Here is a 15,542-nt window from a genome sequence, read left to right as displayed (position 1 = left end):
TTCAGAGGGTTGACAAGTAAAGGAGGAAAGAAAAGCATTCTATGCCTCACTCATTCTGATTAAATGGTTTCCATGGATTATCTTATTTGATTCCCACAACTACTCAGTTAGGCAACTAATATTCCTATTTTACAAAATAGAAAATATCCTCAGGAAAATGAAATTATTTGTCCAAAGTGACCCGCTAGTAGGGTTGAAGAACTTTAAAAGTCCAAAGCCTGGCTCTTTGTCTTGGCCTCTAAAGCAGCTAACAGTGTGGAGAGGAAAGGATCTAAGTCCTGGAAAAGATCTAACACATAATTGCTGCTCAACAATTGTTAGTTGAATCTAAATATCCTTCATTAAAATGACAGAACCTAATTATGTAGCTCATGATTGGACACATTTTGTCGTTTGGAATTCCCGTCTATCCAGAAATTCTTTGTTAATAGTGTTAACATTTTTTCCCCCTACTAAATAGGAATCTTTGAAAGTCTTTGGAATAGTGACTCAATAACATTGTTAGGTCATTCAGAGTGATTTCATGTGGGACGTGACAGGTTGCTGTGGATTTATAAGTTTGGGGAATGGCAAAAATGTTCTAATACATTTTCTCTCAAAAGAAATTGCATATGTGTCAGCAGGAAGTCTGGTATTGGAAAAGACATTGGTTCTTCACTTGCCATGCTGACAATTTTGCATTTTGGAAGATAAAGTAATAGGATAACTACTATTCTGAAACTAATTTTAATCAATGAAGACGAACTGAGTGGTGAATAGTTTCCATTAGGGTTTACTCTTGGTGAATTTCATATAATTTTCATGTGTCATAAATTATGATTCTTCTCTTGGTTTTTTTCAACCATTTAAAAATGTAAAAACCATCCTTAGTTCTTATGCTGTACAAAACCCAGCAGTGGGCTGGATTTGGCTCTCTGGCCTGAGTTTGCCCATCCTGGAGGAAACTGACAATGAATGAATTCGTAAGGGCCAAACTGGGAATTCCATTTGCAAAGTAAAAGGTTCCACTTTTCCACTATGCTAGAGAGAACCTATTTCCAAGATTCCCCCCTCCCCTTATTGCCACCTTTAAAGGAAACCAACTCTGAGAGTTGGTAAACGCTGTTTCTTCAAAGTATATCCGTGTATGGGAAGTCACATTCTAAAATGCAAGTCTATTTGGTGTAGTTAGGGGAGAATAGACAAAGTAATGAAAACAATTCTTCCCCTGAAGGGAAGGAAAATAATGTCAAGGTTCTCTGTTGGCACTTATACTCAAACCCTGGCTTTGGCACTTAGACAAGCTCTCTCTCTTTGACCTTCATCCTTCTCATCTGTGAAATGAGAAAGAAACAGCACCTTTGTGATGGCTTTTGAATATTGAATGAAATCATACAGGTGATCCTCAGTAAAAGCTCAAAGTTAATGACTAACTAAAGTGACTAACTAGTGAATAAGAACACATTTTTAAGAGCATAGTGCATTCCAATTTTGTACCCATAAAGATGAAATGCACTGCAATCCAGCTCTGCCAAGCATATTAGAATTAGAATTCAACACTGAATAATTCTTTCACCAGTTACCAGTTAAACGGCAGTCGAATGGGTTGAATGCTGCAGGCTACATTTCAGTAATGTGGATTTTAATCCTACCGCTGAACACTATGGTTTCCCTGGAAAGAGTTTAATTATGGCCTTTGAGTTTATCCCTACTTCCCTTTAAAGACCCAATAGGTACTTCTTTGAAATCCTCTTTGCAGATTGTCCTTCTATGTAATTATATCATGTTTACACCTCTATTATACTGACTCATTCAAGCAAGAAACAAATGGTAACAAGGCCATATTAAACCTACTCCAAGTTGGTTTCCAGCTGTCTGAAATATAATCGGATCTACCTGCAAATGTGGGGATTTTCCGTCATGGGTAATAGTAACTTAAGCCTTCGAGGAAAATAATGCCACCACAGAAATAATTTACTCTATTTAACTGAATCTCTGTTTTGAGAATAGAAGTGGAGTTTGCATTTTTCAGGTTTTCAAAAAATGTTTTTTTCTCATACCTATCTCGGAGAGTGGCAAAACCTGGAGGACATCCCTCTGAATACTTCAGAAGCCTAATTTCCATGAAAGATGACTGGGTGTTCAGATATTGTTCACCGAGTTTGAAGAATAAGTGAGAAAAAGCAGCTCTATTTTCAAATAGACTTGTTTGAAATAGAATCAGGATTTGTTTCCAGAATTGACCACACACCCCTTTTCCCTTCAAATGCAACCCTGGCCAGACCCACGCACCCACCCGGTGGAGGGGACAGGAGAGACGCCGCCAGACACCTCCCCGCCCGTGGGAAGGGAGCCGGCTGTAAAACGAGGGTGGAGCCCGCCCCTGGAGTGAGATCCTACCCGCCTACTGGCCGCGGAGCCCAGAGCTCCAGCCAAACCCTAGAGGCCTTCCGAAGCGCTCCGGCCAGTCCGTGCGAGCGGAGCCACTGCAAGGCTGCTGAGAACCGGAGTCTCGATTCCCCACGGGTGTCTGTGACCGGGTAGTGGCTCTCTGTGGCACTTCAGTGCCCGTGTCTGCCTCCGACTGAAGTCCGCCCGCAGCCGACCTGGGCCCAGAGTGTGGGGCAGGCCGATCGGGGCAGAGATGGGTCGCCCGGAGCTTGGGCGTTGGCAGTCGAAGGCCCTTTGTGAAGTCATCCTTGGTCAGCTGCTTCTCAGGGTGCGGGCCCCAGATCGCTTGCATCACAATGGGGTGGGAGGGGGGCGCTCTTTTCAAATGTGGCTCACCCGGCCCACTCCCAGCAGTGAGCCCAAGGTGATTGCTAGGTGCTCTTCCGTTGAAGTACCGGAAACCAGACTGTATTGGGGCTGGCCGGTCAACAGCCCCTTAATTCTGACAGTAAGAACAGGGTGCTGGGTGTGTCCTCCAGATATTTCTGCCAGCATCTTAAGGTCTCATTTAACCTCGGGACCTTAGTTGAATGATCTATAGAGTGAAGTGATGCTCTCTGACCTACCTTCTTCTCCTGGAGGTGATGTGATGATAAACATTAGTGAGAAGACCAATGGGCTATGGAAGTGGATGGAAGATGGCATTACTATTTCTGAAGGGGGATGTTACCTATTACTCATTCGGCCTTACATACCGCATTAAGGGATGTGGTATCCACAGTAATTACATATTGAATGGGTTGTACAACATAATCTCTATGTTGTAGACCTGAAATGGGATTTTGGTAGGAAGGAGTTGAAGAGGATACAGATTAGATATTGGAGATCAAATAGGAGGCCACCTAGTCACCTGACTTTGAGGTGATGCAGGTCTGGTCTTCATGGGTGACAATGGCAAGTGAAATTCAGTTAATGATGGAAAAAATGAGGATTGAAAATTCTCAATTCAGAACCTTGAAGACAAACTTGAAAGGGCATCTCTTGGAATGACAATGGGGTATCCAAGTGGAAGTTAGAAATCTAGATTGAAGTCTAGATCTCAGTAGAGAGGATGACTTAGAGGTTTTCAGCAGAGACTGATAGAAACCTTAGTGTCATTTGAGCATCTGGAGCAGGAAATGTGTTTACATTTCTGCAGGAAGGCCTTAAGGAAACCCCAGCGCTGGGCCATGATGTCAACTCAAAGAAGGTGATCCAAAGAAACATGAGAGCACTTGTTAAGGTAAAAGCATGCTTTTATTCCTATTGGTGAAGGAAAGTATCAGATATATTTTCACTGTTGACTTCTGCCCCCATCAGAGCCCATAGTCACAGGCCTCCAAGCTGTTCTGCAAGTAGAGATTTAAGAAACCTTGAAAGGTTTTCACGTCAGTGAGGAGAGCTGATACTGTGGGATCTTTCCTCATGGCTGCCATCCAGAGCTTAAGTTTTGGAGTGTGGTCTATACACCTGTGGGAGATGGAAAGAATGAAGGAGTGAGCTGGACGAAAGAAGAAGGCATTGCAAAATCTATATGTCATCATTAGTACTCTGCAGTTTCACTTTGTTCTCCTCTAACCTTTTAAAGTAGTTCTTCAAAATGTACATAATCATAGAATAAAGCATGCCTCCTTTTGTTGAGCTTCTCAGATGTTGCGTTTTTTACAAACTGAAGGTTTGTGGCAACAAACCTGCATTGAGCAAGTCTGCATTGAGCAAGTCTATTGGTACAATTCTCCCAAGAGCATTTGTTCGACTTCGTGTCTCTATGCCACATTTTAGTAATTCTTAGAATATTTCAAACTTTTGCCATTATTTTTATATTTGTTGTGGAGATCTGTGATCACTGATCTTCGGTGTTACTAGGGCAAGACCCCCCACTATATACATATATAAAGAATAACTCTGAATAGCTCTAAGTTCTAAGAGGGAGTAAGCTAAAGTGGCTGCCAAACTTCAAAATATGGAGCTTGCAAACCAGTATGGAATCTTACTGGTAACTGGGAGGTAGCATTGGTCATATAATCCTGCATGACAGCCTTATAAAAATGTACATCCTTATGGATTTTTAAAAAAGTTTCAATTACAGTTGACATTCAATATTATATTCATTTCAGATGTACAACATAATGGTTAGACATTTATATAACATACAAAGTGATCCCACAATAAGTCTAGTACCTATCTTACACCATACCTAGGTATTACAACATTACTGTCTATATTCCCTATGCTGTATTTTACATCCCTGTGACTATTTTGTAACTGCCAATTGTATTTCTTAATACCTTCACCTTTTTCACTCAGCTCCTCCTCCCCAAACCTTCCTTATGGATTTTTATTAAGGAGGGAAGGAGTAAATTACTTTTAAAACATTTTACCACATGTCACAGAACCCCTGCCTACTCCCCCTGATGGGAAGCAGTGATGAGTATAGGTATATGACATGCACAAGTCTTCCTCCTGTCTGCCTTTTCCCATTCATAAAAGTTGTATAAAATATTTTTGTTCAGAAAAAGGTCAACATATACTATTCAAATTATCATTATCCTAAATTATGCACAAAATATTAAAATGTCTTACTCATTTAACTCCAGTGCTTCCAGTCGTTCAAACCAGGGCCAGATGAGGTAATCAATCATAGAAAGTGAATTGCCACCAAAGAAGGTTGTCTTCTTATTGGTCAGAACCTGAACATTAAACAGCATAAGAGTACTTCTTTTTTTTTTTTTTAATATACTTTATTGATTTTTTACAGAGAGGAAGGGAGAGAGATAGAGAGTTAGAAACATCGATGAGAGAGAAACATCGATCAGCTGCCTCCTGCACATCTCCTACTGGGGATGTGCCCGCAACCCAGGTACATGCCCTTGACCAGAATCGAACCTCGGACCTTTCAGTCCGCAGGCCGACGCTCTATCCACTGAGCCAAACCGGTTTTGGCAAGAGTACTTCTTATTTGGATATCTAGTAAGATTCATCATCAGAGATGATGCAAGTGAGTTATGTAGAGTGGTGAGACCCGCAGCTTTACCCTAACATATCCAAGTTCACTTTTTGTCTATTTGATCAGTTTAAGCTTTACTATTTGTTAGTTTGGGATGAAACAAAACAATAAACAAAATAAACTGAAAAGTGGAGAAAAATAAAATAAGCAACAGCGTGCAAGATCTTCGGAATATAACATAGGACTGGTATTCAGAATATAGAAAGAACTCCTGGGAATCAAGAAAAAAGGCAAACCACCTATTAAAAAAATTGGGCAAGACTTACACTTCACAATTAAAGGATGTCCAAATGGCCAATAACCATTTGAAAAGGTAGTCAACCACATTAGTTATCAGGGAAATGCGAATTAGAACCAAAATGTAATACCACTATACATCCATCAGAATGGCTAAAATGAACAAGACAAAGTTAGCAAAGGTGTGGAACCACTGGTGATAGGAATGTAAATTGGTACAACCATGTTTTAATAGTATCTACTAAAGCTGAGTGCATGCATACTTTTAACCCAGTCATTCTACTTGGAAATGTGAACATATATTCACCAAAGAATGTTCACTGCAGCACTAACTGTAATAGCCCCAAAGCAGAAATGTTTTCTGCTCACAAGGAGTAAAAAGGATCTTTTTAAAAACTGTGATACAGCCATATGCTGGAACTACAAAAAATAGGAATGACCTACACCCAACATAGATGAACTTCACAAACCTAATACTGTATGAAATAAGCCAGACCCAAAAAAGTGCATATTATTTTAGTCCATTTATATAACAAAACAAAAAAATAGCCAAAACAAATATTCTGTGTTTTGCAATGGGTGCTGATTCTATGGCGATGTTCCCTATGTAAAAATTCATCAAGCGGGACTCTTACGTTTTGGTTACTTCTCTATAATTCTTCAATAAAACAATTTACTTAAAATATACTGGGAAGAGCTAGTTTAACAATTAACTGTTACATAAAATTATTTGAAAACCAAGCATAAACTATGTATTCTAAATTCAAGAAGGTGAATTGGTATTATGGTTTTGTCAAAGGCGGGGGGGGGGGGGGAGGGTTCAGAATATTATTTGATTAATCAACATCAAATCAACTTAACCCTTTATAAAACTTCTACAGTTTTTTTCAGGGCCTGTATAACAGTCTGCATTGTAAACTGATTGTTTAAATCTACCTGAAATATTTGGAATGTCTCAAGGCCCAAGAGGAAGACTCAATCTAAAGGCCCAAAATGGCAGTTCTCCCCCAAAGGAGGTAAAACACATCTGGCTTTGCCAAGTGTCTGTAGGATTCATGGCAAACTCTTTGTGGTGGGAAATGTTTATTATATAATACTCAGTAAAATAACACAGGATGGTATCTATGCTCTGATTACATTTATGTTAATCTTTTTTTTTTTTTTACAGAGAGGAAGGGAGAGGGACAGAGAGCTAGAAACATCGATGAGAGAGAAACATTGATCAGCTGCCTCCTGCACACTCCCTACTGGGGATGTGCCCGCAACCAAGGTACATGCCCTTGACCGGAATCGAACCTGGGATCGGTTAGGGCTCTTTTTCTTTTTTTTTTTTTTTAATCTATGGACAGGGACTGGAAGCAGCATGGGAAAAAAGAAAACAGGTGACACATTATAGAAATATTGGTGAATTTCCTTTTTTCCATGTTATTTTAACATCGAAGCAACAAAACATTTTAAAAGCCCATGACAAAATATTTTTAGGTGTTTTGGTTTATATCTTAAAACACACAGCTTATGTCAATCTGTTATAAACTAAAATTTCTTATTTGGTATTATTACTAATTGCTATAAAGTGATGTGGGGAACGAGGATATGAAGAAAAGAGAATCGAAGCAAGTGGGTAGGTGTAGTGTATCAGTTACTCTGATAAAAGCCAAAAGACGCGATTGATTACCTCCTCAAGTTTGCTGAATTCTTGGCGAAATTCTTCTTTCAGGTCAGAGCAGTCTTCCTTATTTTTACTTCTCGTAAACCTTCCTACCAAAGGTGGCACCTAGACAGAGAATAATTGCTTAGTTTATTGGTGGGAGACTAAGTATACCAGCCTCACATAAAACACGATAGAACCCTTATTGTCGCAGTGTCAGAGTGCTCTAGAAACTTCAAGGGTGTATCCATTCCTGTGTTCAGAGAGGTCATATACTGATCTTAAAAATAGTTTCGTGGCCAGAGATGCTATACGAAACAGGATTTTGTAAGTTGCAAATAACAGAACCCACTTTGACAAGTTTGAGCCCAAAACATCTGTAAAGGACACTGTCTCATTGAATTGTTGGGAGGCTGAACAAACAGGCTCAAAACTAAGCTGGAACATTCCCAAATCATGCCCAAACTGGCCTGTGGAAAGCACCCACTGTGAGCTGTGAGCTGAAACTACAGAGGTTACAGTGGGTGCCACTGCCAGCAATGACTCTGAGATAACCAAGGCCACTAGCACCAAAGCTGTTTCTGCTCTGGAATGTCCCACAACCAGTACAGCTCCTGGAATCCAGAAGCTCTGCTGCCAGCCACTCTCACCAGCAGCACCAGTGCCGCAGCCCAACCCGTTTCCTCACACTGATCATTTCTGAATTGAACTCTACCACGTGTGTATTTGACAGGGAGAGCCTTGGGCCCAGGCCTTGTCCCCAGCTGCCAGGGGAGCTTGGGAAAGAGAATCTTTCTGCTTTCTAGCTTGGGGAGGACGTGAGAAAATTATTCAAAGGGGACGGACTCCCTGAGGCCTGACAGGGGTAGTGTCACACGCTTTAAGGCTCGTGGCGGAGGTGTTTGTGTGTTTTAATCCTTCAGCCTTTGGTATCATCCCATTGCAAAAGACAGAAGCCTACCCATCCCAGTTTAAGTAAACAGGCACTCGTGAAAATCCAGGAGACGCCGCTGAAATCCCATCCATGTCAGTACAACTTGCCCTCATTGGAGCTGAAGGTTTGCAGGCAGCCCTTCCATCCACAATTCCTGCCTGGTCTTTCCTCTTTGCTTACCCTTAAATGTCTGTTCCACATTATTTTCCACATACAGTTTCCTTTGCAGTGTTTTTAATTTCCACCTCCCCAAAAATGTATTTTTTATGTGGCTTTGGTTTGTCAAGTCTCTCTCTCTCTCTCTCTCTCTCTCTCTCTCTCTCTCTCTATATATATATATATATATATATATATATCCATCCTAAGCTTCCCCATTTTGACTGTCTTAGTCTGTCTCAGTTCCAAGTTTCTAGGAGAGAAAATGACTGAGCTAGGGGTGCAGGTGGGGCCATTTCTGGTCTGCTGAGCTGTGGACAGGATGGTGGGGTCATATGGCACCTTGGATCACCTCTTTCCAGAATATGAGTAGGAAAGTAATAGTGGGCATCTCCAGCTATTAGCTCATTTTCTTTCTAAACAGTACGATGATTCTCTTGTCACTGTTTTTCTTTTTTAAATTCTGCAACATCTTCCTTGCAAATGCCCTATGCCCTGTCCATCATCTTTGACAGCAGCCATCTCTACTATTCTTTCCCCCTCATCCTGCTAAGCCAGACATTTCCCTCTCCCATCCCCATCAGTTGCTCTTTGCACTGTCTCCTTAAACAATATGTCTTCCCTATAAGTCCCATTTTTGCAGTATTTCTTTAACCATTTCATTCTCTAGAGAAGATATTTCTGTGCATGCTGATATACATTGACACGGTAACAGAATTATAGAGACATAACCTAATGTTGCTATTCTTGTATTATAGAGACATAGCCTGACGTTGCTATTCTTGTTGTCTACTATTGGTCATGTCTTTGTGAATACTAACTGCTTGAACTAATCTACAACACTGATAAGATACAGTTCTTCTACAGGAATGCCATTTACTCAGTCAGCTGAGCGTTATTGCCAGCACAGAACACAAGCTCACTGCAAGACACTGGCTAGAACAAGAACTAACACTGAGATTTACCATGTGTCGGACTCTGCTCTCCATGTTTTAGATTAACTGATTTTATCTATAAGGAAGGCATAATTACACTCATTGAACAAATAATGACCTGAGACACAGAGGTAAAGCAATAAGTAACTTAGCAAGTTAAACAACTTGGAAGGGGCCGAGCTGGTCACAAACCTAGGCAGTGAGTCAACAGTAATGGGAACACTGCCCTCACCCTCAAGGAGCTCACACCCTGGTACAACTCACAGGCTTAAGGCAGACAGTCACCAACAGGGCAAAGTTAGTACTTGTGGGAACACAGAGCTGGGCACTCACACGGTCTGGACAAGCTTCTGGAAGGCAGCGGTATCTGAGCACATACATGAAAGAGGATCTGGAGAAAACTGGGCAAAGTGAGAAGGGAGAAGGGTCTTCCAGCAGGAGTTGGTAAGGTGGTGAGTTTGGGAAACTGAAACATTCAGTATGGCTGGAATATGGTGTGTCAGCAGAGGGATAACTTTGTAGAGGTAAACAGGAACCGATCAAGAAAGGGCTTCCTTTCCAAAATTACTGAACCATACATGACCACTGATGTAGCTTAAAAAAACAAAGGGTTTTCAAACAGGAACTGAAATTTCTTATATACACACCTTAGAAAATAACTCAAAGACCATCTTTTGGCACGCTTTCTCATAGGGGTCAGCTGGCAACAGCTTCTTCTCTGGATATGCTTCATCCAGGTACTCACAAGTGATGGCAGATTCGCAGATCAGATGACCCTGGCTGTTTTCCAGAACTGGCACCAGACCAGCGGGATTCTTCTTAAAGAACCACTCAGGTTTATTTTTCAGGTTGATGTTGACGACTTCGTGCCTGAAAGACACACAGCAAGCCAATGAAGAGAATGAAACATTTTTGTACTTCTGAAAATCCTCACTGGCCCTACCATCCTCTTAGCTGATCAGACCCCAAATTTAGGAGTCCACTCAGCCTTGACTCCTTTCCTCTTGCCCCCCTTCCTCAAGTCAAATGCTCAGCTAGACCTCCAAGTCATATTGACTTTATTCACTTCTCAGCTTTATCACGGCTACGTCGTCCAAAACATCATCTGCCACCTGGACCTCTACAACAGTCCCCCACCAGCCTCTAAGCTTCCATGTGGCCTCCCTACACTCCATCTGCACACATGGCCAGGTGGAGCTTTGACAAAATTAGATCAGGTCACTCTCCTGCTTACAACCTTCCGACTGCTACTCATTACAAAGAGGACAAACCCTAAATACTTTCTATGACATGTAGGGCACATTTGATCTGGTCCCTGCTTACTTGTCACACCTGTTTCCTATGACTTTCTTTGGTCATTTTGATCTGGCCCCATCGGCCTTTCTTATATTCCTTGAATTTGCCAAACATGTTCCCATCTTAGAGCATTTGCACTTACTGGTCCTCTGCCTTCTCTGCCTGTCTTCCCAGGTTAAACACCAAATGTGCAGAGAGCCCTCCCTGACCACCTATTCTGAAGCTGCTGAGAGCCTCCATTCCATGATCATCTTGTTTTACTTTCTTTATTAAACTGATATGTATCTGAAATTACTTTGGTCACTTATTTACCCATTATGTCAATTATCTAGAATGTAAGCTCCATGAAAGCAAGGATCTTATATGTCTTGTTCATATTAATATATACATACACCAACATCTTTTTGTTGTTGTTAATCCTCACCCAAGGATATTTTTCCATTGATTTTTTTTTTTTAGAGAGAGGGTTGAAGGGAGGTGGAGAGACACAGAGAGAAAGATCAGTGTGAGAGAGACACATCGATTGATTGTCCCCTGCATATGCCCCAATCAGGGCCTGGGTCAAGCCTGCAACTGAGGTATGTACCCTTGATGAGCATTGAACCTGGAACCCTTCAGTCCTTGGGCTGATGCTCTATCCTCTGAGCCAACCCAACTAGGGCCACACCAACACCTTTGTAGAACAGCATTTAGTTTAAGGGTTTAAATATGTAATCACCCATGGAGACAAAGGACTATTCAGATGAAACAAGTCAGTGTGTATTAAAAGGTCCATGTGCTGAAATAACGTTGGACACTCAGATATGAGCTACTGCAAGAAAAATAAGGCCCTTTGCCAAGGAATTATCAACACTTCTGAAATTGTATAGTATAAAAACAAAAGGTAGATCCTAGGCTTTTGTAATAAAGAAGGTTCTCAGAACACACGGATTAGGTGGTAACCTGGCATTATGAGTCAACAAGTCACAAGTTGAAAGATGCACCTTTTAAAGAAAACCATGCTTTGTTAGGTTATACCATGTGGTAAAAATCTAGTACCTCTCTGATGAATCTCCTGGGACTCAAAACTGACCCATGAATGTAGCAGACCTCTGTTGTTTGCAGTATCTGGCAGCTGTCACCACTCTTAACACCCCCCGCCCCTCACACACACACTATTATGCTAAAATCGTTTCAATTTTCCTTTGGAAAATGCCCAGTAAGTAAGGTAGGGTTGTTTTCAACCTGGAGTTACAGAAGGGCACATAACCCAGGATTTGGGGCCCCGAATTCAGCTGCATCTTGCTCTTAGACTTTCAATTATGTGAGTACGATATATGCCTTTTTCCCCGTCCAATTTGAGTTAGAGTTCTCTTACTTGCAATAAAAGAATTCTGACTAATACAGAAAATATTATAGTATTTTGATAAAATACAGTGTTTTGGATAAATGTTACTAAATGTTGAATATTTGGCTATGTGTTCAGAATCAGTTTCATCCAAATAAGATGCCAATCTTAGTGAAGTGAGGGCTAATCCATAAATAATTTGGTGTGTTTTTTTTCTTTAGAATGCATCTTATATTTCTTTTAGGGAAAGGAATTGCTGCCTAATCCTCCTCCTAGAAGACTAAAATTCATTAATAAATCTTAAGCACATACATGGAAAATTTCTTAAGAATGGGGGCTACATTTTAAACTTCCACATCATAGGTACCTAATGTCTGTTCCACTGATTCCAAAGGTCATTGGAAGGGGATAGTTCCAATGGATCTTTGGTGTTGCCAGAGAGAAGGCAAATGACACTGCATTATTCCTGAGGCTAACTCCTATGCTGGAACCAGGCCAGTTCCAATGAGGCTCCCAAAAGACCCAGCCTACAGGAATAGGTACAGCACAGTTAACTGTGCACCCTGCCAGGAGAGTGGAGGTCTGAACTCTGTACTGGGGCTCATTATCGGCTATTTAGTAAGGAACGATACACTCAGAATAACAGCCAACAATATCAGATAAGCTGGACATGAATGGAGAAGTCGGTGAAAGTGCAACAAGGGCAACTGACCAGGAATCAGGGATCCACCAGAGCTAGAAGAGCCGCTGCCTGTCACCTCCTTAACAGAAGCCCACCTTTCTAGTCCATAAAGCGGTTAGGTTCATCTATGGAGTGTCCTAGACAGCGGGATCTATGGCATTTCCGCCGCCCCCCGGGAGAGGGCCCATAACTTGCCATGCAATCCCCAAAAGGCTGAGAATTCTAATTTAATTTGCAGTAAAGGGCGCCCCAGGGGCCCCGTCCGAGATTCCCGCCCCACCCTCCCACACCCCGCCCCTCTCCCGCAGCCCCTCCCGCACCGCTCGGGAGCAGCCTCCGCCGGGTTCTCACCTGATTCCCTTGGCCTTCAGGACGAGGCGCGTCCTCTGGGCGAATGGGCAGAACCTCATGCTATAGACGCGGATCAGGCCCTCGGGGACCGGCCCTGGGGGCGCGCTTCCTGCCGGGGACAAGCGGACGCAGTTACGGCCCGGAGAGCTGCCGGGATCCCCAGCCCCCCGCCGCCCCTGGGGCCCGACCCATCCCCTCCTGGAGGAGACCCTCCCGGAGGGTTCGGCTCCGGATCAGCCGCACCGGGACCCGCATCGGGGGTCGCCAAGATCACCGCCTCTCGCGGCGGCCAGGCCTCACCCTTCTCCAGGCTCTTGGCTGACCCTCCGGACATCGTGGCGCAGCGTAGGCTGAGTTCGCAACTTGGATTTGCAGGCGATTCAGGAAGTAGAGGCCGCTCCCTCCTCCTTTTCTCCCTGCCCCTCTCCGCGAAGTGCGAACTGGGGGCGGGCTGCCAGCTCGGCCGGCGCGGCGTTTCCGGGGCGCCTGGAGCGAAGCCGGGCGCAGCGAGCGCGCTGGGCTCTTTCCCACCCTCTGCAGGGGGCGCGCCGCCCAGACGCCCACCCACGGCGCCCCACCCAGGGCCGGCCTTCCGGGTTTTGTGGGGATCGTGCTTAAAACCCTGCACCCGGAGGTTGTGCCTAACTGTACTGTGTTGGCCTAGGGAAGGGATGCGCCCATGTTGAGTTGCACACACACACACACACACACACACACACACACACACACACACTCACACCCTCAGAGTCATTCCTTGACCCTGAACGAAGGTGGTCTGTGGTCTGCCCTCCACCCGGGTCCACACCTGACCCGGCCTCCCATATTCCTCGCCCCTGCTGGCAAGCCCACCTCCTCCATGGCACGGACCTGGTCATAGCTCCCCCTCTGCCCCACGGCTTCCCCAGCTTCAGGGCCTGTGGCCCGGGCCCCCCGCGCGCTCACCAAAGGTTTCCGTCCATGGCACCATGGCACAGTGACAGGTCTCCCAGCCACCTGGACAGCCTTTGCCTTTTCCTGTCAGCACCAGCTCCCTACGACTCCTGGGATGGCCCCTGTCCAGCCTGTAACTACAGGACACATCCTTTTATTATTTTTTATTATTTTAAAAATATATTTTATTGATTTTTTTTTTTTTTTACAGAGAGGAAGGGAGAGGGATAGAGAGTTAGAAACATTGATGAGAGAGAAACATCCATTTAGCTGCCTCCTGCACACTCCCTGCTGGGGATGTGCCCGCAACCAAGGTACATGCCCTTGACCGGAATCAAAACTGGGACCCTTCAGTCCACAGGGTCTATCCACTGAGCCAAACCAGTTAGGGCAGGACACATCCTTTGAATTTTAACCCAAAAGAAACAGCCCAAATCTAGATCTTACCTCCGATGGTGCTGTTTTCAAAAAATCTATTAAATATTTGAATTTTGAAGCTCTAGTAGGGCTCGGAGTCATGCAGGTGGGCGGAGTAAATTTAGTCCCACTGGTCTGCTCAAACAGCCCCTCTAGTTTAGGGTTTAGAAAAAAGGGATTCCAGTTGAGGACACATGGAAAAGGGTAGGCAATGTCTGACTTGTCTGCCTAGATTTGAGAGCTGGTGACGCCTGTGCTATTTATTTGCAAAGCAGAAAGGGGTGGAGGTGGTGTCTGCTTTTATTCTGATTAGCTCTATTATGGGAGAACAGAGAGTAGGTGATAGCACACCTATCTCAGAGCCTTCCTGCCTGGGTTTGATCCTCCCGCTAGACCTGCATTAATTAGTTTGCTATGGTTAGGGTAACAAAGTCCCACACTCTGAGTGGCTTAAACAACGGAAATTTATTCTCACAGTTGTGGGAGCTAGAAGTATCAAGGTGAAGGCAGGGTGGGTTCCTTCTGAAGCTTGTGAGAGAGAGTGTGTTCCATGCCCCTCCCCTCGTTTCTGGTGGTTTGCTGGCAATCTTTGGCCTTTCTCGGAATGTAGAAGCATCACCCCATCAACGCCTTCATCTTCACATGGCACCCTCTTTATGTGCACGCCTGTATCCCAATTCCCCCTCTTAAATATTGGGTTAGGGGTCCATTCCACTCCAGTGTGACCTCATCTTAATTGAACTAATTACAACCACAATGAACCTATTTCCAAATAAAATCACATTCTGAGGCCCTGGGAATTAGAGCGTCAGCATAAGAATTTGTGAGTTTGTAATTCAACATATGAATTTTTTATGAAACCATAGGCATTGTAGTAATCCCGTATTAACACCGTGTGACTACGGGCAAGTTCCGTCTGCGTTTCACTTCCCTCACCTGTAAAATAAGGTGGCAAAAACCTAATAGCTCCTTTATAGAAGTTGAAGAATGATTAAATTAGTGGATATTAGAAAGCACTTGAAGCAGTTCTTGGCACAGAATAAGTGTTAAATAAATAAATGCTTGTTATTATTGCTGATACTCAGTGAAAACAAGTTGACCACATTTTTGCTAAAGCATGGATCTTGCTTAACTTTTTCTCAGAAAAGTAACTTTTTAGAAGGTCTCTTAGCATATTGATGCATTGTGCAAATTAACCCTGTAAATTTTTAAA

At 43.3% G+C, this 15,542-nt stretch overlaps 1 protein-coding gene across 2 annotated transcripts; it reads right to left on the bottom strand.

The window, feature by feature from the left end:
• Positions 1–3,649: 3,649 nt before the first annotated feature.
• Positions 3,650–13,685, bottom strand: GSTO1 (glutathione S-transferase omega 1). Of its 2 annotated transcripts, none has more exons than XM_081104934.1 (6): positions 13,283–13,685; positions 12,983–13,091; positions 9,974–10,196; positions 7,329–7,427; positions 4,993–5,099; positions 3,650–3,879 (listed from the first exon to the last, which is right to left on the bottom strand). In XM_081104934.1, exons 1-6 carry the CDS (start codon positions 13,314–13,316, stop codon positions 3,726–3,728), a joined length of 726 nt encoding a protein of 241 aa, XP_080961060.1. In that variant the 5' UTR covers positions 13,317–13,685; the 3' UTR covers positions 3,650–3,725. The 2 variants fall into 2 exon arrangements, with proteins under 2 accessions (XP_080961060.1, XP_080961061.1); XM_081104935.1 differs by having other exon boundaries at positions 13,306–13,473.
• Positions 13,686–15,542: the final 1,857 nt, after the last annotated feature.

This window comes from Myotis nattereri (assembly GCF_964212035.1).
Source record: "Myotis nattereri genome assembly, chromosome: 13".
NCBI lineage: Eukaryota > Metazoa > Chordata > Mammalia > Chiroptera > Vespertilionidae > Myotis > Myotis nattereri.
This window is presented reverse-complemented; position numbering and strand designations above follow the sequence as displayed.

What these genes read in the sequence shown, in the direction of transcription:
- GSTO1 (XM_081104934.1), bottom strand. Translation starts at nt 13,316, where the DNA reads ATGTCCGGAGGGTCAGCCAAGAGCCTGGAGAAGG. An exon ending in CTGAAGGCCAAGGGAATCAG is followed by an intron (nt 10,197 to 12,982) that starts GTGAGAACCCGG and finishes TGTGTCTTTCAG; the next exon opens with GCACGAAGTCGTCAACATCA. An exon ending in AATTCAGCAAACTTGAGGAG is followed by an intron (nt 5,100 to 7,328) that starts GTAATCAATCGC and finishes TTTAATGTTCAG; the next exon opens with GTTCTGACCAATAAGAAGAC.